This window comes from Lontra canadensis, unplaced genomic scaffold (assembly GCF_010015895.1).
Source record: "Lontra canadensis isolate GAN:19392208 unplaced genomic scaffold, GSC_riverotter_1.0 scaffold9, whole genome shotgun sequence".
Lineage (NCBI taxonomy): Eukaryota > Metazoa > Chordata > Mammalia > Carnivora > Mustelidae > Lontra > Lontra canadensis.
This window is the reverse complement of record NW_022631003.1, coordinates 31,844,125-31,869,940: the sequence shown is the minus strand read 5'-3', so window position 1 is coordinate 31,869,940 and position 25,816 is coordinate 31,844,125. Positions and strand designations below refer to the sequence as shown.

At 40.6% G+C, this 25,816-nt stretch overlaps 1 protein-coding gene across 2 annotated transcripts in view; it reads left to right on the top strand.

The window, feature by feature from the left end:
* The window catches only part of SSPN (sarcospan), a 104,057-nt gene that overhangs the window by 57,681 nt on the left and 20,560 nt on the right, over positions 1–25,816 (top strand). Inside the window, exon 1 of one of the 2 annotated variants that reach the window (XM_032855217.1) lies at positions 14,000–14,354. The exons of the other annotated variant lie outside the window; for it this stretch is intronic. Within the exon in view, the coding sequence (XP_032711108.1) occupies positions 14,079–14,354 (276 nt within the window). The 5' untranslated portion in view covers positions 14,000–14,078. Of the gene's footprint in view, positions 1–13,999; positions 14,355–25,816 lie in introns of those variants that run through there. 2 annotated transcript variants of the gene reach the window in all.

Below are 25,816 nucleotides of genomic sequence, written 5' to 3'. Positions count from 1 at the left end.
CTGTTGGAAGGAGATTGGTGACAATGGTAGCCACCTTCCTCTGTCTTATTGTTATAATTGTTTTCTCAGTGGTGACTTAAAAAGGAGGTGTGGGAGATACCACCTTGCACCAGTTAGAATGGCCAAAATCAACAAGACAGTAAACAACATGTGTTGGAGAGGATGTGGAGAAAGGGGAACCCTCTTACACTGTTGGTAGGAATGCAAGTTGGTGCAGCCACTTTGGAAAACAGTGCAGAGACTCCTTAAGAAAGTAAAAATAGAGCTACCCTATGACCCTGCAATTGCACTACGGGGTATTTACCCCAAAGATACAGATGTAGTGAAAAGAAGGGCCATTTGTATCCCAATGTTCATAGCAGCAATGGCCACGGTCGCCAAACTGTGGAAAGAACCAAGATGCCCTTCAACAGACAAATGGATAAAGAAGATGTGATCCATATATAAACTATGGAGTACTATGCCTCCATCAGAAAGGAGGAATACCCAACTTTTGTATCAACATGGACGGGACTGGAAGAGATTAGGCTGAGTGAAATAAGTCAAGCAGAGAGAGTCAATTATCATATGGTTTCACTTATTTGTGGAGCATAAGGAATAACATGGAGGACATGGGGAGATGAAGAGAAGTGAGTTGGGGGAAATTGGAGGTGGAGACAAACCATGAGAGACTGCGGACTCAGAGAAACAAATGGAGGGTTTTGGAGGGGAGGAGGGTGGGAGATTGGGTGACCCTGGTGGTGGGTATTATGGACGGCATGTATTGCATGGAGCACTAGGTGTGGTGCATAAACAATGAATTCTGGAACACTGAAAAATTAAAAAAGATAAAAAATTTAGGGAAAAAAAAGGATGTGTGGTCAGAATGCGTTCTAAAACCACAATTTCTCATGGTTTACATGGTTTACAAAAGGCTATTAAGGAGGTAATCTAGCAGCCTTACCTAAAAATGTATGATTATAGCTACAGAGACACCAATTAAAGATTTAGTTTTTCTTTGTTTGTTTTGGTTTTGGTTTTTGTTTGTTTGTTTTCTGTTTTCTGTTTTTTGTTTTTGCTTTTTGCTTTGTAGGATGATCAGAGCCAAACTGTCCAGTGAGATAATGGCCTGAAAGATAATACAAAGTAAACTAGACCTGACACATTCATTCTTCTCATTGGAACACCCATAAGTAGAGCATAACATTGTGCGATTCAGAAATACAGAATCAGAATCTGAGTTTTAAGAAGCTAGAACCTCTATGTAGAAATAAATGTGTCCCTTCCAAAGCATTTGCTTTGGAAGGATTTCCACTCACATAGTTCCTGTTGCAACAAGTATTTTTGTTAATTATTTTCTGAGAATTGTTCTTAAACTCTGTGTGGTACATTATTTTTAATACTCTATATGGCAGCTAATCGCATTTTCCCAATTGACAGCCATTTGGAAGTAAAGTAAAGCACGTGGCAGGATGGAAGGAGTTGAGTATGAAGAGTGAGCTAACCTGGTTGTAAGTCCCAACATGTCCTTCAATGCTTAGTGAGAGCGTAGGCAGTGACACAACTAATCTGAGCCTCATTTGTAAAAATGAGGAAGTGGAATCATTCACTCATTCACTCATTCATTCATTCATTCAAGAGGGCGGGGTTTATTGAGCGTTACTGTGGGAAACTCAATACAGGAATGGAGGGATGGGTTGATGACCTCTGACTCTAAATTTCTGTCCTAAGTTGGTGATCAGTCTTTAACAAAATAAAAACAACAGGCTAGGTTTACACAGTGATTAAGTAACAGTTAGTTTTTAAATCATCTTTGATGAAACTTCCAAGAAAAGTTCCAAATGTTGGAGGAACTATATAGGTTTATTAAGTAAAAGCTTAACTTATTTTTGACAAAGGTGAGGGACCAGAGCTGTTTCAGATGCATTAATTAGTGTCTGGACTTTGTTCTTTTTTTTTAAATTTGAGACAGTGGTTTACAATCCTAGCCATGTATCAAGATCATCTATAGAGTCTTTGAAAAGTACAAATACTGCATGCGTAATCCACTTCCTGAATTAGAATCTCCAAAGAAAGGTCTAGGTCACAGGCATTTAAAAAGAATGTTGAGGGTGATTCTGATACACAGTCAGGAATCAAAACTACTGACTGATTCGAACCCCTTATGCTTCCAGAAATCGTTACCTTTATCTTAGTATATTATAGCTATCTCTTTTATCATAAAACTTTCTTTTAAAAGTATTATCTTAGCAGCATCTTATAATTAAAACTACATTCAATTAATATATGAACATCTGGTCCAGAGAGAATTTCTCCATCTACTAAGTTGTGATTTTTTTTTAATTGAGCATCCTCTATGTATCTAATTGTTGTTTAGATAACTATAAAAAAATTTTAAGATCCAATCTCTACTCCCAATGGCCCATGTTAGAAATTAGGGAGGTTGTTGATAGTATTATGAAATGGGTCCTCAGAATACTTAAATCTACTCCAAACCACAGCTTCCCTTCCTCAGGAGTTTCCCAAGGGATATGAATGGTAGAGAATGTGGTTAAGTTGCTGGCTGAACTTTGGACCCAGACAGCATTGTAGGCTGCAGTGTGGTTCTGAGCTGGATCTTGAAGCGGAGCCTAGCCCTCCATCCTGGCCCTTGTCACAGCTTCTGGTCAGCATCCCAAATTGTACTGTATTCAAGATGATCACATGGAAGGAAGAACCTGGAATAAAGGAACTGGTCCTCAAATAAGAGCACCAGGGGGCCATGAGCTTCCCAAAGAAACAGTCCCCAACGTGGCTTGTCTCATTCACTTATGAATGAAAACTGGAGGACAGGAGGAGCAAGCAAGCTTGTTCTGCTGGCAACTACTATGCCATTGGGAGCACTGGATTCTAACAAGCCCATAACAGCTTCCTGGGGGTAGTGGTCAAGGTGGAGGGTGGAACATGGGAAGATTGCAGCTCCAGAGCCTGCAAAAAATTATCTGGATGGGCAAAGAGTAAGGTACTTTCTGGATTTGCAAAGCACTGTGCATATTTACAAATTGCTGTTATTTATTATACTCTATTCTGTAATCCATCCCATTCATGCTTTTTTTTTTTAAACAAAGATTCTATTTATTTATTTGAGAGAGAACACTAGCAGGGAGGAGGGGAGAGAAGGGCAGAGGGAGAGGGAGAAGCAACTCACTGGGCAGAGAACCTGATGTGGGGCTCGATCCCAGGACCCTGAGATCATGACCCCAGCTGAAGGCAGACACTGAGCTGACTGAGCCACCCAGGCGCCCCCATCCTGTTCATTCTTTAGAGCTAACACAGTTTCTAGCAAACAGTAGGTAAACAATGATACTTTACAAGTGAAGGTTATCCTATAAAGCAAATACAGACTGTAGGATCATATAACTAATAACTTACATCATACATACAGTGCTCTAGAAGTTCAAAAAAGAAATAGTTCGATGGAGAGTGAGGAAAATCTTCACAGAGAGGGTGGGCTTGACATAGGCCTTTCCACAGAGTCAACCTCGTATTTACAGAACGAACATCTGACCTGTGACCAGGGTCTGTGAACTCTACCTTTGGATGTTGTAGAATAGTGAAGAGACGGCTGGGACTTTGAAAGTGAGTAGAAGCTGTAGATCTTACCAAAGACCATCAGTGGTCAATATGTAGAACATTTAATGGTGTAGTTCATTTTCTCCTAGATGGGCATCCACAGAGGAAAGACTGTTATAAATACTAATAAGTAAAATGGAAATATTCTCTCATAAAGAGAAAGAGAGCAAAAATGAAAGGCAGACTGTGGAACAACAGTAAGGGGGCTTTGTGTTTTGTTTTGTTTTTTTAATTTGCTTTTCTTGGTTGGTTGGTTGGTTGGTTGGTTACATCATAATGTAGTGTGTCCATTAAAGGACAACAGAAAAGTAGGAAGTAGGGGAAAATATCATCCATGTTCCACTGCCCCACAAGCGATTGCTTTTAACATTTTGATTGAGTTGTTTTCTAGGGGCCGTTTTGTTCTTATTAAAACCCGAGCAACTCTCTTGGATTAATGTTTCACATTGTCTCCCTTTCATTCCCTTGTGTTGCTTCCCCTACTCTCTCTAAAGAGGATGTGTAGGAGGATAAAATTATTTTCCTTTAAAATATGGACTGTTTAGGCTTTTAGGGACCAAACTTAAAATTATGCATGAGTTTTAGAATCATACCTGATATTGAAAAAAATGCAAAAATAAAAAGGAAAAAAATGCTCTTTCTGACCACTTACATGATATGTTAAATGTTTATTGAAGATGGCTTATGGACAAAAAATATGACTAAGTAAAAGATGTTGAAGAAAGCTGCAGATGATTGAGAGGCATGGGGTTCATGAATTCTAGCTAAAACTGGATCTTCAGTATTCAGGGGGGCTCCAAGAGGGCTTTCCCCCCAGGGCCCAACCATAGAGTTGGGTGTTTAGTCAGTCACCCCCCTGCCACCATACCTTGACCTGATCTGATTATACCCTTACCACCCTGGGAGCAGAGGAGCAACAAAATGAAACTGGGAAGGAGAGTCTCCAAGAACTAAGGAAGGAGCTATTGGCTAAGCTAATGTGTTCATGAACCAGCAGGTCCGACCTGATACACTCCAGAGTCACTTCATAGATAAATAACCCCAAGGCATGAATGATCACTCTTCTGGGCCACACATTTCCCAACTATCCAATCTGTGTACCTCAGATTGTGACACACTGTAGTAGAGTCACTTGGCCCTTTGTGCCTCGCTGGACTTTACATGCAATCCTGTTCTCACACATGTCACACTTTATTACGCTTTCCTGGGAGGTGGCTCCCTCCAGTTGAATGTGAGCTCCTTGAGGGTGGGAACCCACCTTTTAACCATCTGTGCCCCCTGGGTTATGTAGCAATACTAGGCACTCAATAAATGTTTAGTGAATGAATGCAGGAAGGAATGTTGAAAAGGCAGCTCATGACTGAGAAAGAGGCACCAAGAAGAATTAAAACAGTATAGTTAAACAGTTAGCCTTTGGGAAGGGAATTGCATTAGGAGATGGCCAGAGTGTTGAGCTTGGCTGGGGTGTGTCCTGGGCAGGTTTGTAGAGTGAGACTTAAGCAGGAGGGTACATCCGAGACGTACTCAATGCCTAGACAGCATCCCAAATATAACGAAATCAGGCATGTAGGGAAAAAAACAACAACACATCTTAAATACTCTGTAGGTGATTCTGACCTACATTCTTGGATCAGTGCAAGTGTCTGTTAACATAACTACTTAATTTTATGATTTAGGCTCATAAAAGAGCAACAAAAGTTTCAGGTATAATTAACTAATTGAGCACGATGATTTATTCATACAAATACACCTGAGCGAGTGGTGGTGTAGATTATAAAATAGCAATTGGCATTTCCCCACGTGCCATATTGCTAAAGTATTGTAAATGGACACCTTCTAAAAAGTCTCTCCTACCCTATAATGGCTTCATATTTTTCTACACAGTTTGACAGAGAAAAGAAATGTGTTATTTTAACATTCCTGTCTTTTTGGAAATGAACTCACCCCACACTTGTCATTTCTCTCTGTTTTTCTTCTGCGACTGCTGGTCTTTGCTGCAGAGATGGGGGTGCTCATGGGCAGTGCTGAAATTCATCTAGGGATGCATTAGTTATGGTAGCTTCCAGTTTCAGGGGAGAAATAACTCACTTAAAGGGAGTATCTTCTGACTTGTTCATTTATTTAACCATTCAGCAAATTTTGATTGAGCACCTTGTATGTGCCAAGAATGATGGTATGGTGCTGACTTGGAAAACTCAAGGAGCTTGCTTCAGGCAGAGCTATTTTCTGAGGCTGAAATAATGTTGTCAGACTCTCTCTCTCACCTCTGTTTCTCTCTGCTCCTTGAGCGTATTCTCACCTGCTATAGAAAGACTCTCTCCAAGTTATGGGAAAGAAACCCTACAATTGGCAGACTCCATTTAAAAAAAAAAAGAGAGAGAGAGAGAGGGAGAGAGAGAAAGAGAGAAGATTGCATCCCATCCCAGCATCCTTACCTCATGCTTCATGGAAGGATTCTTACTCATTCTGCCTTGGCTTCTCCTTCATGTACCCAACCCTTAAACCCAGGGTAGGACCAGGGATACTATGATTGGCCAGACCCAGGCCAAAGGGCAATTTCTCTGGTCATGGAGTGGGCAGCAGTCTCCCAAGACCACGTTGAGATGGGAGAAGGGTCATCCTCCAACACTAAAGGGATTTTAGGCCATCAAAAACAGTGTCATCTGTCGTATCACGTGTGATCTTTTAGGGAGTATAACATTTGAGAAATGGAAACTTTTTCTGTCATAATTTAACTAATCTAGCTTAATATTGCATTACCAAGACATTGTTTTTGAAGTGCTGGCAATTTAGTAACTTCTGGGAAGTAATTTGAAATCAATTGGGGAAGTCAAGTGTGAATTTCTGTCTTAATTTGATGTTACCTTCATGGGGTGCATAGCACAAGATTATAAATAAAACGGCAGCCCCTTTTATAATTGGCTGGGGTGTCAGACAGCGTTGTGGACAGTCACTACCCTGAAGCAGCAGGTGGGGTCAAAGTTCAGGTGGAAGGAGCTCTAAAAGAAATAGAAGAGAGTGGGCTGAATCATCTTTCTCTAGAGATCATTCTGGAAAAGTCCCAGGTACAAAGTTGGGTGAGAGTATAGTGGGTGGTGATGAGGAAAAATAAAATTATATTGCGAAGCAAAGCACTGATTTAGCAGCTAAAACCTGAACGATATCAGGCAGTGAGTAGAAGAGGATAGGGAGCATTCTACTCTTCTGTGGAGAATGTGGGAGGAGAAACCACAAGGATGGAATTGCCAAAGAGAAAGATAATGCATAGGGAAGGGAAAGTGAATAAGAAAATAGGGCAGGGCTAAGATAACAGCTAACAATTATTGATTACTTATCCATGTCAGGAAATGGTCTCATGTTTTCGTGAACTACTGTATTTATACTTCATAGCAACCTTCTGAGGTAAGTGTAATGTTCACATTTTATAGAAAGGAAATCAAGACTTAGAGAGCTGTGGGAACGTGTCTGCATCGCACAGCTGGTAAGAGTTAGAGCTGAGACTGGAACTCGGGCAGCCTGAGTCTGGTGCTTGCTTTCAGAGCTACATATGAGAGAGTTCATGGAAGAACTGCAGGAGAAAGAGAACATGGCCGGCGCAGATTTATCTTAGGGCCAAAGATGTCTTAAAGGTGGTGATGACTGGATATGGAACCAAATGCGGGAGTTTTAAGTCTATGGAAACCTGCACATTATGAAAAGGATAAAAGACGTCAGTCTGGCTTAGAGTCAGACAGTGACTCAGTTATTCTAACTAAGGAGGAGGGTTCATGGTCAGAGTGAAAATCATAGAGTTTGCTTATAACACATAGGATATTTAAAATGATTTTGTGGTGTTTTTAATGTTATTATTTAGAAAGCCTGATTATAATTCATTCAAAGTGTCCATTCGAATGATTCCTAAAGATAGCTCTTAAAAATGGGCAAACAAAATATAAAATTCAAGGATTTTAAAGAAATATTGTTTGTGTCAGAAATATCTGAATCCAGATGAATCGTGTAAAAACAGCACGACTATTTAGGATCTGTGAATATTTACTAAAACCGTACAATGTTCTATGCACTGTGATGAGTACTGCAGGACTGGTAGTGATTAGGAAAACATGGTGTCCGCCTCACAGTGCTTATGATCTGAACGCTAGACAGCATCTGTCCTTGGTACCCTGGGACTTGGTGGGGATTTCTGTGTACAAAACACTGTGTACCTTGTGATATTGTGATGTTATAAGAAATATATATTGGTTTCTATCTCGTTTCTGGCACAGAGCTCCTAAAATCCTCAGAATTTCCTAAGTGATGAATGTGATAAAGGTGTCTTTTTTATGTTAATGAGATAATACTGAGACTGTACCTAAGGATGGAGAGTGGTTGCCAGGAGAACCAACTGTGTGACTAGAGAGTTAGAAATTTCAGTCTTACCCCCTGACGTCAATGGATGAGAGGGACTGGAGGTTGAATCAATCACCAATAATCAGGCTATATAATGAAACCTCCATAAAACCCAAAGGATAGGGATCACTGGTGAACTAGAATGCTTTCACATGCCACAGTGCCAGGCCCCAAACTCTATGAGGACAGAAGTTCCTTTGTTCTGGACTTTGCCCTTTGTATCTCTTCATCTAGCTGTTGGTTAGCATCCTTTAATATCATTTGTAACAAGCCAGTAAGTTCTCTAACTGCTCCAGCAAATTAATCAAACCCAAGGAGAGGATCATGGGAACCTCTGATTGGTAGCCAGGAAGACAGAAGCGCAGGTAATAACATCTGAAGTTGGGCTTGTCTTAGTCTAAGAGGGACTGAGCTCTTAACCTATGGAGTCAAGGCTGTCTCCAGGTCAATAGAGTCAGAACTGAATTGAAATGTAGAATACCCAGCTGGTGTTGGAGAACTGCTTGGTGGTATCAAGGAAGAAACCCACAGATTGGAATTGGGAGCAGAGCCCTTAACATGTATGTTTAACATGTGTGCTAACATGTCAAACATACATGTTAACATAAATGTGCTAATACAGTTTCTTTATGCAATAAAAAATTCAACTCAAGATATACATTAAACTTGTACAATTTTTTTGTGTATCAGTAAATCTAACAAAATCCAAGTCATTCAGCTAAAATACATATTGAAAGGACACTGGTCTTAGAGTAAGAAGGAAAAACATAGCCTTGAGCAAATCACTTAACCACTCTGAAGAAACTCTGACTTCATAGAGTTTTGGTTAGATTTAAATATATAATATGTGAGAGAACTTTGTAACCTATAAAAATATATATACAAATTCCAGACATAATTATTTTTATAATTCACAGAAAATTAGGTTTTTGTTCTTTTAGAGAAAATTTTCAGAAAATGATGTGGTTTTATGAAAATGTATCTACAGTTAGATATAGCGATAAAATATGCTGTGAGATAGGATCTGGGAGTAAAAAGGCGCTGTATCTAAAATGTACACCATTTAGAAGAAAAATATTTGATGCTACCTTCATTATATACATATTGTAGAAAAGGCTAAAGATCTGAATTCTCTCAGCTGCCTTCTTTCCAACCCTGGAAACTTAACTGCATTCTATTGTCTTGCATTCTTTCCTCCTATCTCAGCCTATGCAGAGAATTTCCATCTGACTAATTTTTCTGCCTCAAGGAACTTATCTGATCAATTATCCAAAAAAAAAAAAAAAGAGGCAAAATTTTCCTCAATTTTATATTATCCCTTTAGCTACAGCTTTTCTTCCCCTCTTCCTTTCTCCACTAAGCTTTCCCATGGATTTCTTTACACACGTTCTTCCCCTTTGTCCCTTCCCATTCACTCTTAAACTCACTGAAATCTTAAAACTACTATATGGGACTGCTTTTGGCAAAAGCAATCAGTGGCCATCTTGCCACTAAAGCCTCTGGACATTTTATGTTTCCCTTACTTGATTCTCTGTGGAGTTCAAGGAGGGAGTGAGTTTGGGATACATTTGGGACATTGAAATGAAGATATGAGTAGGTATTTATATTTGCAGACCTAGAGCTGAGGACAGAAGTCTGGGATTCTTAGAGTTGGGGATCTGCAGTGAAGTCATGGAATGTGTAGTGTAAGAAGACAGAAGACAAAGAACACCAACATCTAGGAGTTTGGCGAAGGCAATGTACGGTGAAGAAAGCTGAGAAGGAGAGGGTTGTGGTTTTAAAATATGTCTTTGATACTTTTCCTTTCAATAGAAGGATCTAAATTCTTCTTCCCTTGAGTGTAGGCTGGACTTAGTGACTGTCTCCTAAAGAATGTGAGTAAGAGTTACTAAGTTACTCGGACTTTTGAGGTCATGTCACGAAAAGGATAGCTTCTACCTTGTTCCCTCCATCTCTGACTCTCTTGTTCTGGTTGAAGCAGTCCACCATGTTGTCAGGATACTGGAACAGCCCAGTGGAGAGCCAGTCAGTGGAGAAGTCATATGGAGAGGACTAAATTTGCTAGCTGGAGGTGTAAGTCACCTTGAAAGCAGAGCCATCTGCTTCAGCCAAAACTTGAGATGATTCCAGACCCCAGTCTTCAAGGCTTCCAAGTGAGACCCCAGATAATGTGAAGAAACAAACCATCCCTGCTGTGCCCCATTGGAATATGAGACCCACAGAAACTGTGAAATAAGAGATAATTATTGTTGTTTCAAACCACTAAGTTTTGGGGTGATTTATTATGTAGCAATAGATGATTAATACAGAGGAGCCAGAAAGGTAGGAGAAAATTAAGAGAGTTTGGTAAGATAACTGAAAAAATCCAACTCTCTATTATCCAAAATATATAAAGAACTTATACAATTCAATACGAAAAAAAAAAACCAAAACTGATTTTAAAATGGGCAGAAGATCTGAACAGACATTTTCCCAAGGAAGACACAGAGATGGCCAACAGACCCGTAAAAGATGCCCAACATCACTAATCATCAGGGAAAGGCATATCAAAACCACAATGAGGAATCACCTTATACCCGTTAGGATGACTGTTCTCAAAAAGACAAAAAATAAATGTTGGCAAGGATGTGGAGAGAAAGGAGTCCTTGTGTGCTCTTGGTGGGAATGTAAATTGGTGCAACTACAATAGAAAACAGTATAGTTTCTCAAAAAAATAAAGAAAGAAATACTATATAGTCCAGTAATTCCACTACTGGATACTTACCAAAGAAAACAAAAACACTAATTCAAAAAGATATATGAATTCCTGTTCATTGCAGCATTATTTTCAACAGCCAAGATATGGAAGCAGCCAAAGTGTCCATGCATACATGAATGGATAAAGAAGATGCGATATATGAAAAAAAATTATATACATATATATGTGTGTATATATATATGTGTGTGTATATATGTATATATATATATGTATTTTATTCTCCATAATAGTGGAAAAGAGAATGAAAGCTTGCCATTTGGAACAACCATAGCAAAAAGAGTGAAAATCTTGCCATTTGGCACAACATGGATAGACATAGAGGGTATTCTGTTAAGTGTTATAAGTCAGGAAAAGACAAATACCCTATGATTTTACTTACATGTAGAATCTAAGAAACAAAACAAACAAACTCTTGAATACAGTAGTTACCAGAAGAGAAGTGGGTGGAGGAATGGGTGAAAAAGATGCAGGGGATTGGTGGTACAAACTTCCAGTTCTAAAATAAGTCATAGAGATTAAAAGTATGGTATAGGGAATATGGTCAATAATATTGCAATAACTTTGTATGGTGACAGATAGTGACTATTGTGACTTATCATGGTGAGCATTGATTAATGTATAGAACTGTGAAATCTGAGGACACCTGAAATTATTATAACATTGTATGTTAGCTGTACTTCAATAATAAACTTAAAAAATCCCCAACTTGTTCAAGTTAATTCCTGATGGATATACAGTGACTTCCTATAGTTCTTTTTATCACATTTTGAAAATTGAGATATCATTACATAAAATAACATACATAGATCTTAAATGTTGTTCGATGAGTTTTCACAAATGTTTAGACTCACATACCTGTTACCTAAGTCAAGATAAAGAAGACTTCTGTCATTCCAGAAGTCCCCTCCTGCTCCTTTCCAATCAATTCTCTGATGCCAACTCCATAATCACTTCTTAAATTCAATAATCAAAGATTAGTTTTGACCTTCAAAAACTTGCATATAAATAGAAATATGCAACATATATTATTTTATGTCTCTTTCTCTTATGTTTCTCTTTATGTTTTCTTTCTCTTAGCACACTGTTAGTGAGATTCATTCAGATGATTGCTTATGTCAATAGTTAACCCTTTTTTAAAAATTTTAATTGAAGTATAATTAACATACAGTGAATGATACATTCCTTCTTATTGGCAGGTAGTATTCTGCTGTATGGATATACCACAGCTTGTTTATGCATTCTTCTCCCACTATTCTTCTTTAAAATTAATTTAGTTATTTCATCATACGCAGTGAAAACATCAAAATTACATGGATAAAACTACATGAACAAAATTATTTGTTGAAAAATTTGATATCATTATAAATAACATGATATAAGGAGGTTGAATGCATTAGGAAATGACTGGTAGTTAACAGCTCTGTACATTGTCTGTAGAATGAGAAAGTTATAAGCCCTCTCTTGACCATAAAGAGTACACTTCCCATATAACACTTAACCTGAAAATATAAATTGTCATGAAAAAAAACCCACAAATGGGTCAATTCTTTTGGAAAAAGAAAATGAACCAAAGACACATGGAAAATTAATGACATAGGAAAATAGAAAAAAATGAGAGTTTTTAAAATTTCTTATACACACACGCACACAGACACACATATCAGCAATACCTGTAAAGTCATTTTACGTATGGGCCAGTGGTGCTGCATATCATAAATGAGTTTTCAATTGTTCTCTGTAGAGTATTTGATACTTCTTTAAATCAAATCTAATTGACCTCTTTGATACATTTAATTACATATTAAAGACACTTGATACAGTCCTTGGAACTGTAATAATTTTTCTATGAAATCTTTTTTGTTCTTGGCGAACTTAAGATCATGGGTTCAGAAAAACATTGGTTTAAAGATTATTTCTAGTTGGGTCTCCTAAGGACATTTTTGTTAATGATACTGGTTATCATCTTCCCAGTTCTGAACTTCTGAAGTGTAAATATTTCCCAATAATGTGGAACTGGGGACATGGCAGAGGTAGATACTAAGCTTAATTTTGTTATTTTCCCCAGAGGATCAAAATAATCTCAAATCATACACTAACTACTCTCCTTCAATTTCTAATTTATAGCCTTTGTTTGTTTTTTTTTTTATAGCTTCAAAGGTGCCTTTGCTAGTATCTAGTAGTTTACAAAAAGAGTTGATGATCAGTTTATAATTCTAAGAAAACAAAGCAGGGAATGAGACTTTCTCTAAATTAGCGGATAGTGAGCAGTCTAAGAGCAGGCTTTATTTATCCCAGCATCAACATCATTTATTTTTTAAACATGTCTTTCTGAATGTTACAGTGACCATACCAAAGTAGATATAAAATACTCCAAAATGATGGGATCATTTCTCAGTGGTTTCCCTGAAATGAGCACTAAGTGCTACTGAGCACAGGTATGTGGGAATAAGAATCATTGGTTTTATTGATTCTTTCTGTGACTTTGGGCTGGGACCGAATCTATCTTGAACTCCCATTGTAGCACATGGTAGGTGCTTTAAAAATCTCTCTGATGTGGACTGCATTAAATTGTCCTTGTCCAAGGGCTATCACAAGGCCCCTCCGCACTGATGTGGAGATTACTGAAGACTGGTTGGAAAGTCCAGATAAACAACCGAAAGAACTTTTAAAAACACGTGCACTGGGAAGAGTGTATTAGCCCAACATCTTCATAAACAGTGCTTTCAAAATCAGATACCTCCATGGGAAACGTGCCTTTGTCAGCTGGATTGCAGAATTCATAAAGAAGAGCCTATTCCTTTGTTGGAAAATAAGAACAATTTAACTTCTGGAAATGACTTCGCAGCTTGGAACCCAGCAATGCCTATTTTGGACTAAACTGTCTGTTAATTAAACTCAAATGATTAAACATTCATCACCTTGCATTGCACCTCTCAGAAAACAAAAACAAAGCAAAAAAAAAAAAAAAAAAAAGTCCTGGGGTTTTCAGTGAGGAAAACACACACACACAAACACACACACGTAGCCTGTCTAAAGTGCATAAGGCCCACAGGATTTAGAAGGCCAAGGGCGCCGCGCGGACTCCCGCGGGGGTCGGCAAACCCTGCGGTGGGCCCAGCGGGCGCTGCGTCCCGGCGCGTTGGCAGTTGGCGACCCCCCTCGACTCCCCCTCTGCTGCGGGCTCCCTGTGGCCTTTGGAGGCCCGGCGAGTCGGCTCCAAATGTTTTCCATATTTGTTCAGCCTCCGTAATTCGAATACCAGGGCAGGCTCAGCCCGCCCAGCGCCGCGCTCCGGGGCCCAGCGCGCGGCACACGCATCCACCCACCCACCCACGCAGCGGCCATGGGCAAGGACAAGCAGCCCCGCGGCCAGCACAGGCAGGGGGGGCCGGCCGCGGACGCCGCCGGGCCCGACGACATGGGGCCGAAGACGGGCAAAGGGGCCCCCAAGCAGTGCGGGGAGGAGGAGGCCCGGACGTGCTGCGGCTGCCGGTTCCCGCTGCTGCTCGCGCTGCTGCAGCTGGCGCTGGGCATCGCCGTGACCGTGGTGGGCTTTCTCATGGCGAGCATCAGCTCCTCCCTGCTAGTCAGAGACACTCCATTTTGGGCTGGGATCATTGTAAGCATCAAGTCTGTTTTGCCTAAGCGCGTGTGCCAAGCAGGAACGCACGGCCGCATGGTCGAGTCCAGACTAACCCAACTGCATGCGCCCTTCCCCAGCTCCACTCCTCTAACTCGCGCTCTGCTTGGTGACGGTTCCGGCCCGGGGACAGGGCTGGGCGCGGTGGGACTCCAGCCCCTCTCCAGCTTGTAGCTCTCCGCGCCTCTCGCGGGCCTGCCTCTGGCGCTCTGGAGCTGGGGAGGCGAGCCAGAGGTGGCTTATTGTGTTCAAATTCAACGTTCTGGGTAACAGCAGCGGATTCACTTTGCCTTTGTCCTTACCCTGGTCCCCGGACCCCACCCTTGTCTCCAGATCAGTAACAAACAGTGAAGAAGTTCACGGAGTACAAGGTTAGGAAAAAGCCTGCGTTTGGGGTTGCCACGTTGGGTGGTATTAATTTGATTTTTTTACATTTGAAATTTCATTAGTAAGTTTTATAATGTTTTAAAGCAGGAAATGTGACTACAGCAAGCACAGCCTTAATCTGCTGGAGTCTAAAGTGGGATGAAGGCAGGGGCTGGCTATGGCAGGAGGGTATTTGGGGCTCTGCTAATGGATGTTCTGTTCTAGGCGAACACTGGTCAGCTGTTGTGAGTGTTGAAACACACAGCGTACTTGGCTTCATTAAATGGCTTCTTTGATGTGAAATGGGTGCCATTTACTGGGCACCTCATGTTGCCTGTCCTGATAGAGGCCTTACATTTATTATTTCTAATCCCCACATCATCCTTAGGGGCTGGTTAGTATTGTTTCATTTCTCAGATGAGAACACTGAGAGCGGACTCATCCAGGGTTGTGAGTTGACCAAGTTGGCCAATCAGCCAAACGGATTCCTTTTTGCAGCAGACTACACCTGCGTCTTCCTCACCAAGCCACACTGCCGTCCCTATTCAGTTTGTAATTTTAATAGTCTGTTTTAGTGCCTTGAGGCTGACTACAGTCTCTTTCATGTGCATTTAGTTAACAATTTTTTGTCTTATTTGATCCGTGAAACTATGCTTGGAGGTGGGAACTGGGACCCTCTTGGCACGGTGGGGGGAGGGGGAGCAGGCTAGGAGAAGTTAAATGACATTCTCAAGGCCTGACATTAAAAGTGGCAGAGCCGAGGGGACACTAGATTGGCTACTTCTGGCTCCTAGTATCAACTGTGTCATGACTGCTATTACTGACCACAGGAGGTACAACTCATAAAGCTACCCTCAGAATAATTTTGTATCAGGAACAGATGTTAAAAGCACCTGATAAATATGCATCGATGCAGGTATTTTCTCATTAAGATTATTTGAACTCACAAATTCTTGCCGAGTAATTTAAAACTTTTAATTTGTGTACTAAGAATTCCCATGAAATTATCATGATTGGAGTTTTCTAAATCAAGTAATTTTAAAAATAGCTTTTCACTAAGATATACTGGGTATTTTAGTCACCTAAATGACTGTCAAGATACTCAACAGTGGAGGGGGCGCTGGGGGGAGTCTTTCCTTAAGACTGGGCGAGTTGAAACAAAGAAATAAGAGTCCTTCATTCAGTGGTTTTGAATATCACTTACAGGTGTGTCTTCTATCCTTTCCTTATGTCAACTTTAAAAAGTCCGGGACCAGAAGAGCACTTTTTTGATAGGAAGAAGTGCATCTTGATGTCTAAGTCACATACATACGGATCGTGCCACTCTGAAATTTCACAAACTGAGCAATTCTGAAATTTCAGGAGCATCTGTTGGGAGCATCACTGCTCCTAATTGCCTTGGAAGCTCCCTGAGTGTGATGCAAAGAGCATTGTAGACAGCCAGCTGTCTGTTCTTTCCAGTTTTCCAGTTTATAAACTAGGATCCATCTGAAGCTTGCCTGTGCTGTGTGGCCCTCATGCTATCTGTAAATCTGTTTTCTTTCAACAGAGACTTTGTGGAGAGAAAAGCAGTTAGTGGAGACTGGTGAGAAGGGTCTCAAGGAGCTGGGCGAGGAAAAACTCTCCTCCCAGCTGGGCCACAGACCCTGTGCTTGTTGTCTGCATCTCGCTCTCTGTGTTTGGTTACAGGCACTCTTCCAGACTTTCAGGGAAGTAAGAGACAGGGCAGCCGGACGAGAACATACAGAAAGAAGCCTGGTACTGAGCCACAGGCTGGACATTATTTGCTGAATAACTTTGGGCAGGTTACTTAACCTAAGTTTCCATTTCTTCGTTGATGAAATCAGAATGGTGATAAGTCCTACCTCTTAGGGTTGTCGTGAGAATTAAACAAATCAGTACATGTTCTCATACTTAGAGTAGTGCTGGCTTAGAGCATTCAGTGAACTAGCTCTTTTTATTAGCAGAGTAGCAATCACTGAGAGTGGCAATCACTCTTCAAATTAGAGGCAACTCTATTTTATCTCTAATCTTGCAGAATAGTTATTTCAGACTCACTTACATGTCCTAGACCAGTTGAACTCTGAAGGTGATACCAGTTCAATGGTCTTAAATTTCTCTGTTCATAGCCAAATTACTCTTAGCAATCTTAATGGTATTCAATTAGTCCAGTACTTTCTGGACCTCTCTGGAGACTTACAACAATGAACTTGGAGGAAAGGGACCTCCTCAGGATCATTTCCCTCAGGGATATGGAGTGACTGGTCTGGGATATCCTCTAGGGAATACTGAAATGTTTGCCTGTTTAGATCTGCTAGATCAAAGCAGTACAGGTCAGTCCCAGGGGCTGAGACAAAGTCAAAATCCACTTAGGTCATTTAGGCTGAATTTGAATAAGCAGGGGTCCCAGACTGTGCCCCCAGTCCATCAACATGTTTAATGCTTCACTCTTCTCTTTCTTTTTGTACAGGTTGCCTCTTACCATATAGTACTTCCTTCACTTTACAAAGGTTATTATCCCATTACTTTGGGATTTGGGAATCACCGTTCTCATCATAGAATCTGGGTAGGTGGATGAAGCCACTTAGGTGACTCACTGACCAACATCTGGGTGACTTGATGACTATACAGTGAACTTCTGGTTATAAAGTGGAGAAGTCCTTGATCATCTATGATCAGAGATTTATGTCCAGTGGAATTTTAGGAAAACAAATAGGTTATTTCCTGTCTATCCATAGATGTGATTTCCCTCATCCTACATCAGAGAGATGACTGAAGGCTTTTTACTTCAGTTACAAAAGATTCCTGTAAAGGAAAGAAAAAAAAAATGGAATGGAGCCACTGTAGAGACTTGGTAACCTGTAAAAGTGCCATTCTTCTCTCAAAATTCTTTATAAATGGTTTGAGGGTTGTAGGTCACACCACAATGGCAATACAAAGTGAAACAGAGTCTTTGAGGATGAACTTGGCTCAGGGCAGGGCAGCCTAGGAAACAAAAGTCTGTTTTGCTTTTTATTCTATTCATGGTTTGAGTAGTTGGGTCAAATAGGCAAATAAGTTTGCTCATCATAATTCTTACTGATGAAAAACGTGTAGGGACTGAAGGAATCTAAGAACTTTGAGGACTTTACTTAATTCTTGCTTGATAGAATACAGTTTTGGCTTAGGTGAAGTGTAACACGTTTGAACTTTGGCTTATTTTTCTTCATGCAGTAACATTTGTTGGGGGTGTCTGCTGTTCTAGGGATTGGTCTAAAAATAATGAGTCATATACCAGGAGAAGATCTCTAGAGATCTGATGGGCATGTGCCCTCATCACATCTGACAGTAACGAATACTTCCAATTAAAAAATTTAACCTGCACAAATATTTTTAAAACCCATTACCTTTCAAAGTATTTCACTTACAGTGATTTATTTGCTTTGGCGTCTCTACTCTGAAGTCAATTTCAGAGCAAACTCTTGCTTCTCATCCATGATGGGGATGCATAGTATTTGCTAGTCTCTTGGTCGTTGTAGGGAATATTCCCATGGAAAGCAGAAATTTGCCTTATTGTGATTTTCAGCTTTCCTCATAACTTTCTCCATTGCTCCCATATCGTACTCAGTGAGAATAAAAACCCTGAGATGTACACCACATTAATCACATTAGAAAGTTTAAGGAAAGGGCTTCAAAGGAAGGGAAGAATATTTCCTTTCCTTTTTAATGTCATTCATAAAATTCATCGTATGAATCTGTAATGATTAAGAGTCCTGTCAAGAATTTCAATAACAGTTTTCGTATGTTAACTTACTCTAAGGAATTCAAAATGCAGGTGTATTCAGATTTTAAAATCTATTTTTAACCTTGGCTTAATGGAAGGGAAAATTGGGTGGTTATTTATTTTAAAACAGACTATATCCTGAAATGCACAAGGAGATATATGACATGTAGCAAGTAAGGAACAGATATTATCATCCATAATTTATAAGTAGAAAAACTAAGTAAGACATGATGATTTGGGTACAAGATTTGATCATGGTTATAGGAGAAACTGGAAGTGAGGAAGGTTTGGCATTTGGACTTTGGATAGACCCTAAAAAAGTCAAGAAGCCAAAAGTGGTGTCAGTTTTCCATATAGATGTATTGATATTTGAAAAAGTTAACTTCAAATTATGTTTTAAGGAATACATTACATAGTAACACATTATTTTTCATATTGGGATTTTGATGTGCTTCCAAAACCTAATATTATATCTCTGGCACTACTGGGAAATAATTTTTATTATAGCAACTGTCACAAGTTTTTAGAAACTGAGAAGTGATAATTATATGGCCTCAGTCCCCACTGAGTATATAAAATAAATAATGGTAGGAAAATTATCTTTTGGTACCTGAATTTCTCCAAGTAAGTGTAAAAATGGAATATAATTGAATTAATTTGGCAAAAGAGATTAATTATAATCAGTGTATGAAAATAAAGGGGATTATTTGAGAATTTGGTGATTTGTTTCCTGAAAGAATATTAGAATAAAGAATAAGAAAGCTTAAGATTGAACAGACTCATTAGGAGAAATGTATTTTCACTTCTGCTGCTAGCCCGATACTAAGCCACACTTGCTAAGGGCCAAGGAAGGGCTTGTTTAATGTGGAAATTATCCCTGGATCTTCTTTCTCTTTTTAAAATAAGGAGGAAACATGGTGGGTCCTAATATTTTTCAGTTCTGTCGAGTGAATATATTCAACGCAGAAAGTTAATCTCTGGAAACTTTTGAGATATCTATCATCATTTGGTTTTATTTTTTTATGGTAGAAATACTAGTGCATAGAATTTGGGGGTAATCAAATGAAACAGAAAGCTATTTATTCTCTTTAAGTACAGTGTATGTCCACGGGACTCTTGTGTATCCCCCGACACATGATGGGTGCCTGATCAGCTTTGAGTTGAATCCCTTCTATTCCATACTTCCCATTATCTTTGCTTCTGTTTGAACTTACGAAAACCCATTTTTAAAAAAGATTTTATTTATTTATTTGACAGAGAGAGAGCATGCACGTACGTGCAAGCAGGGGTGTGTGGTGGGCAATGGGAGAGGGAGAAGCAGCCTCCCTGCTTGTGAGGCTCAATGCGGGGCTGGATCCCAGGACCCTGGGATCATGACCTGAGCTGAAGGCAGACACTTAACCGACTGAACCACCCAGGCGCCCTGAGAAAACCCATTTTTTAAACTATGGTTTGAGGAATGACATATAGTTGCGTTTTGTAATACAGACAGATTTAAGTTTATTGATAACATTTTAAAGAACTACTAAGGAATAATAAGGAATGTGTTATCACTCCATTTTGGGCTCTGGGGTTCCAGAAATATCCAGGATACACTAATGTAGCATTACTGAGATGTTTTATTTCCTCTTCTAAAATGACTACAGGTTAAAAAAAAAAAGAGGAAAAAGAGGTCATTTGACTTATTTTACATATGTCTAAGTAGAATAAATTAGGGCAAACTAGGATTGACGAGGCTGAATGCCACTGTCTTCCTTCTACAAAGGAAGCAATGGCATAGATTTCCTAATTTAGCATAAGAGTTTCATAGTTTGCCAATATGATAATCCACTTCGAATTTGTTCTGATGATATGGCTGTTTTCTAGTCCTTTTCTTGCCGTTAGCCTTGTCTGTGACATTTGTATTAAGGGCGTTCTTTAACCTGGGTCCATTGCTGGTGTTCTCTACCCTCTCTCCACCCTCGAAGAGTTAGCATCCACGTGAAAGGATCCACAGGAGGCCCTGTGAGGAGCTCAGTATGTGTATTTCTGTGTTGCTGTAGGACAGGAATGGAATCTCGTCATTAAACTTTAATTAGATATCATTTCACTGCAAACTAGAGAAATGCTGATCTGAAAGGGCCCATCAGTCTAGAGCTGGATGGGACCTCATGATGTCATAGTTTAACTCTGGTTGTTTCTTGCCATGGATATCCAGGTCCAGGTTTATGACAACGAGTTCGCAAGCCGAAGGTGAATTTTGTTTTTGAAAAGTGGATGTTGGTAACAGTGTTTATAGCATAAACTGTGTAAAAGCCTAGTTTAGAGGCTTATCCTCTGAGATTCTTCGGATGCCACCTTACATCTCAGTGTACTGAGAGAAAACTTGGCAGGAGTAACTGTCAGATGCCCAAGTGAGGCAGCTCAGTGGATCCCCCTGGTTCATTTTAAAATTCCTCTGTGTACACCTACATGTATGACAATAACGAAAATGCATTTTTCTTTCAGTCTTAGTCTGCTCTAGCAAGTTCTGTTCCGGTGTCTCTTCCTGGCTTGCAGACTACTGCTCTCTTACTCTGTGCTGCCATGGGCTTCCTTCTTTGCCTTGCTTGGAGACAGAGTAGGGTCTCTCTTCCCCCTTATAAGACCACCAATCCTGTCAGATTAGGACCTCACTCTTCTGACCTCACTTAACCTTAATTAGTTCCAAGAAGTCCTGTCTCCAAATTTAGTCACCTTGGGGGTTAGAGCTTAAACCTAGGAATTCAGCTCCGTCCATAACCCTTTCAGTGAGGGATGTAAGTTGGTACAACCACCTCTTAATCTCCTTTCCCAGTTTATTCCTGAAGTCCCTATGGCTTCCATTGTTCCTGGAACAGTCGGAAGTCTGCATGTTTCTTTTCTTTTCTTTCTTTCTTTTTTAAGATTTTATTTATTTATTTATTTATTTGAGGGAGAGAGAAAGCAAAAGACAGGGCATGAGTAGAGGGGGAAAGGCAGAGGGAGAGGAAGAAGCAGACCCTCCACTGAGCAGGGAGCCCAATACCAGACTCGATCCCAGGACCCTGAGATCATGACCTGGGCCAAAGGCAGATGCTTCACCCACTGAGCCCCCTGTGTGCCCCTGTCTGAATGTTTGTAACGAGTTGAACTGATAACAAAGGTGCAGCTGGGTGGTGGGGCTCTGTACTCATGCCAGTAGTGAGACGTATGGAGGAGGTGGTTTTTTTTTTTTTTTTTTAAAGATTTTATTTATTTGTCAGGGACAGAGGGAGAGAGAGCGAGCGAGCACGGGCAGACAGAGAGGCAGGCAGAGGCAGAGGGAGAAGCAGGCTCCCTGCCGAGCAAGGAGCCCGATGTGGGACTCTATCCCAGGACCCTGGGATCACGACCTGAGCTGAAGGCAGCCGCTTAACCAACTGAGCCACCCAGGCGTCCCTGGAGGAGGTGGTTTTTACGGGATTTACAGAGTGCTGCTTCTGTCAGATTTCTGTAAAAATAAAGTGTAGTAGATTCAGCTAGTGACTATAATTCTTTGGCTAGCTTGGGCATTTCTTTGCTATCTTAGCTCTTTAAGGCTTAGGAACCACTATTCAGTAAATCTCTGCCTTTCTTTTCTGTTCTGGGAGTGACTTGCTGTCAGCATCTAGCTAAATGATACCTTGACTTCTGAGGCAAGGAAGTGAGGGTGGTCGGCTGTGCAGTGGCCACCGGCCTCTGATGGGCAGTGAACTCATGCTTGGTGTTTCTAGAACTCCAGGGAAGTCACCTCTCGGGTCTTTATACCATGCAGCTGTTGTTCTCATTTTTGACGAAGGTTCTGAAAGTGACCAGATGACCCATTGTTCTACAGAATGGGTGAGAATGAAACTCTGGAGGTGTTCCCACCTGGGTCTCATGATGTAACAGCCTGGGAGCCTGCGTCTCCTTGGTGGATCCCCCCCTTCAGCACGCCTTCCTATAGGATCCTGTTTGTCCAGCTTAGACGTCCCGAATGGGGCTCTGCTTTCCTTTATCAAGTGCCACACAGCCCAGACTATCCCAGAGAGAAAGACGAGAGGAGACTAGAACCGCCGATCCAGTCCGAGGCCTGGAATGAGGAGCACATGCAGGGTATGGCCCTTGTTCCGGGGACACCCGCAGTGTCTCCAGGCTGATCTTTGAGCATAGTTCAAGTAGGCACTCTAGAGATGGCCCCTGCCTGACATCCTGGATTGTGTTTCAGTGTTGCTGTGTTTCCTGGGTGCCGGCAAAAGGCCAGTCCATGAGTGGACACCGGAAAGCAAAGGGTTTGCTCACAGACCCCATACTCAGGTACTGCTGAAGAAGTACTGTTGGAGCCTGCTTCTGTCTTTGCAGAAAGGAGCAACGCTCCACCCTGACTGGGAGAGGCCGCAAGAAACATCTAGGACCTTGTTTGCCTGGCATCCTACTCAGCTATTGTTTTGAAAGTGTTTGATTCAGCATTCATTGTAATGAGCCATTAAAAAACCCTTTAAGATAGGTTATTACCAAAGAAGCCCTCTCTTGTGTGGAAGATAATGATAGGTGACCAGAAAAGAGGGGGACTTGCTACTGTGTTAACTATACCCTGACTAGGGGGAGAATTTTGGCTTTTTGACTAGGGAGACAAAGTAAACTCGCAGCTTCCTTCTAAAGGATCAGGTGTGGCACACGTATCAGGCCATTAGGCTCGGGCTGAGTCTTATCTCACTTTAGCTGTGCAGGGAACGCTAGGAAGGAAGGAGGCCTTTTCCGAGATAAGGGAAATAGCATTTCAGGGCTCGTTATTTCTGCTGGAGGGGGGAGTGCGCCGCTCCCTTAGGGAGAATGGAGGACGACCATCCCTACCTCAGGGAAAGGCGGGAGTCCGAGGCCTCCAGGGAGCAAACCAGGTCTCCGGGAGGTGAAGACAGTATAATCAGTGAAAAGTAATCCCTCCAGGACCGCGTGGAGCTGACAGAACCCAGCCGTTTCAGTTCACATGTTACACATTCAGGAGGGTGACACGTTTCTCGCATGCAGTCAGCTCGTCAGATTCTGAGGCAGAAGGAGCAAACCCACACAGGTTGGCTTCGCCTCATAATCTTCTCGTGAACAAGTAGTTTGGGACGCCTGTTAAAGTGTTTCTATCTGAGTTAAGGGCTCTGAGACCAAATAGAATTTTTAAAAATGAACCCAGGGGGACCGTAACTATTGTGTTATAGAAGCCTCGATAAATTATTTGCATTCAGTGACTGACTCTAGTGCGTCACAAATTTTTCCACCTCGAGACCTCCCTGAGGCCTCGCTCCCCTTCTCCCTGTCCTCACACACATCACAAAAAGCTCAGTGTCTCCTAACCCATGTTGCCATGGAAGGGAACAGGAGAAATGCTAGAGAGGCTGCAGGCTGCCTGGGGACACTGACCTCTTCATTTTGAAAAGGACAAAACACTTTTCAAAGGAGAAGTAATATTACTATGTATTACTTAATGTTACATTATAGCCTGGTATTTTTTTCTTTTAAAAAGTGCTCTCAATTAGAAAAGCCACTTGATAATATTTTTCAACGGTTGAACAGGATGGTTCTCTCGTTTACACTCTCGTTCCTGTGTTATATAATTGAATTTATATTGATTTACCATATAATTTCTACGTGCTGTACTATTTCACGAATGTTTATTTATTGTACTATTTCAGATACATGAATCCAGGTTATTCATGTAGAATTATCTCTGCAATCATTATAAAATGGGACCTAATTTGAGAACCTGCTTAATTATGCCTGAGTAATAAGATCCAGCCTATAACTAACTATACTATAGGACGAGGCAAAAATCCACATTTACAGGATTCCTTTCTCTTCTGAGGACTTGAAAAATCCCAAAGTGAAACAAATGAATTATAGGTTGTTTATTTTCCCCACAAATATGTAGCAATTCTATCCCTCCTGTTGACTTATGGGAAATGCTAGAACACAATTTTTGTTTCTTTTACTTTCTTTGAAAATGGATAATTTTGCAAATGTAGGTATTTATTGAATTCATTGGCAATTACTTTCTGATTAATCATCACGAGAGTGAGTGAGGTGCTTGATTAAGAACAGAAACAGAAACCTATATGAGAAAGAATACTTAAGATTTTTTAAAAATTTGCATTGAGAGAGGCGGTGGGGAGGGGCAGAGGGAGAGAGAGAATCTGAAGCAGACTCCCCATTGAACATCGAGCGGGCCTAGGGCCTCCATCTCACCGCCCCCAAGATCATGACCTGAGCTGAAACTAAGAGTTGGATGCCTAACCAACTGAGCCACCCAGGCGCCCGTAGGTTTCCACATCTTTTTCTGTCTCTGTTGGTCTTTCCATATGCTAGGTACAGTGGCCTCAGGAGCTCAGTGTCTGGGAGAGGACACACAGACAACCAACTACCATACAGTTTAAAAAAACAGGTACTAAGGCCCTGCCCTGAAGAAGATAGCACAATGGAGTCTGTGATTAACCCCATTCAGGGAGGATCAGAAAAGGCAAGGTGAGGGGGTTCTGAAATTACAGGACAGGCATCAGCTTTGGGATGAAACAAATGTGGGTAGAATCCTAGCTCTATCAATCTGTAGCCATTTCCAAAAACCTTTGGTTTTGCTCCTTATTGTCATTTTTGTGTGGGCTTGAATAAGTACAAGCAGCCTTAGGCAATCCTATGATTATTTTAAATTATGAAAATTTTCAAGTATATAATAGTGTGTAGAGAATAAGAAGACAACCACCTACTTATACCCAGGTTTGTCATTTTAATATTTTGTCAGAAGTATTTTTTTTAAGAAACAAAATATTACAATACTTGTTTCTTTCTTAGTCCTATTTACCTACCCCACCCTCCTTCTGTTACTCACTCTCCTGAATCTGGCACTTATCACACACCTATGAGTGTTTTTATACTTTCTTATATGTATATAACCATAAACAATAATTACTTGTGTTTTTTATTTCATATATAAATGGCAGCATAACATCATTTTTGCTCAGCATTGTTTTTGGGATTCATTTATAACAGTACATGAATACCATTCATTCACTTTTGTTATACTGTATTTCCTTACAGAAATACGTAACAATTTATTTATTCTCCTGTAGATGAAAACTTAGGTTATTTTCAAAAGTGATTTTTTTTTTCTTTTGCAATTACAAAGTGTTGCAATGGACATTATTTCTCATGGCTCCCCATATACGTATTTCAAAGGTACTTTACGGCACATTCCTAGAAATTGGAATTATTGGATCATAAGATATAGGCATCTTCAACTTGCTAGCTATTGCCAAGTCAGGACCACAAAGCCATAGTTGTATGGATTTTTACT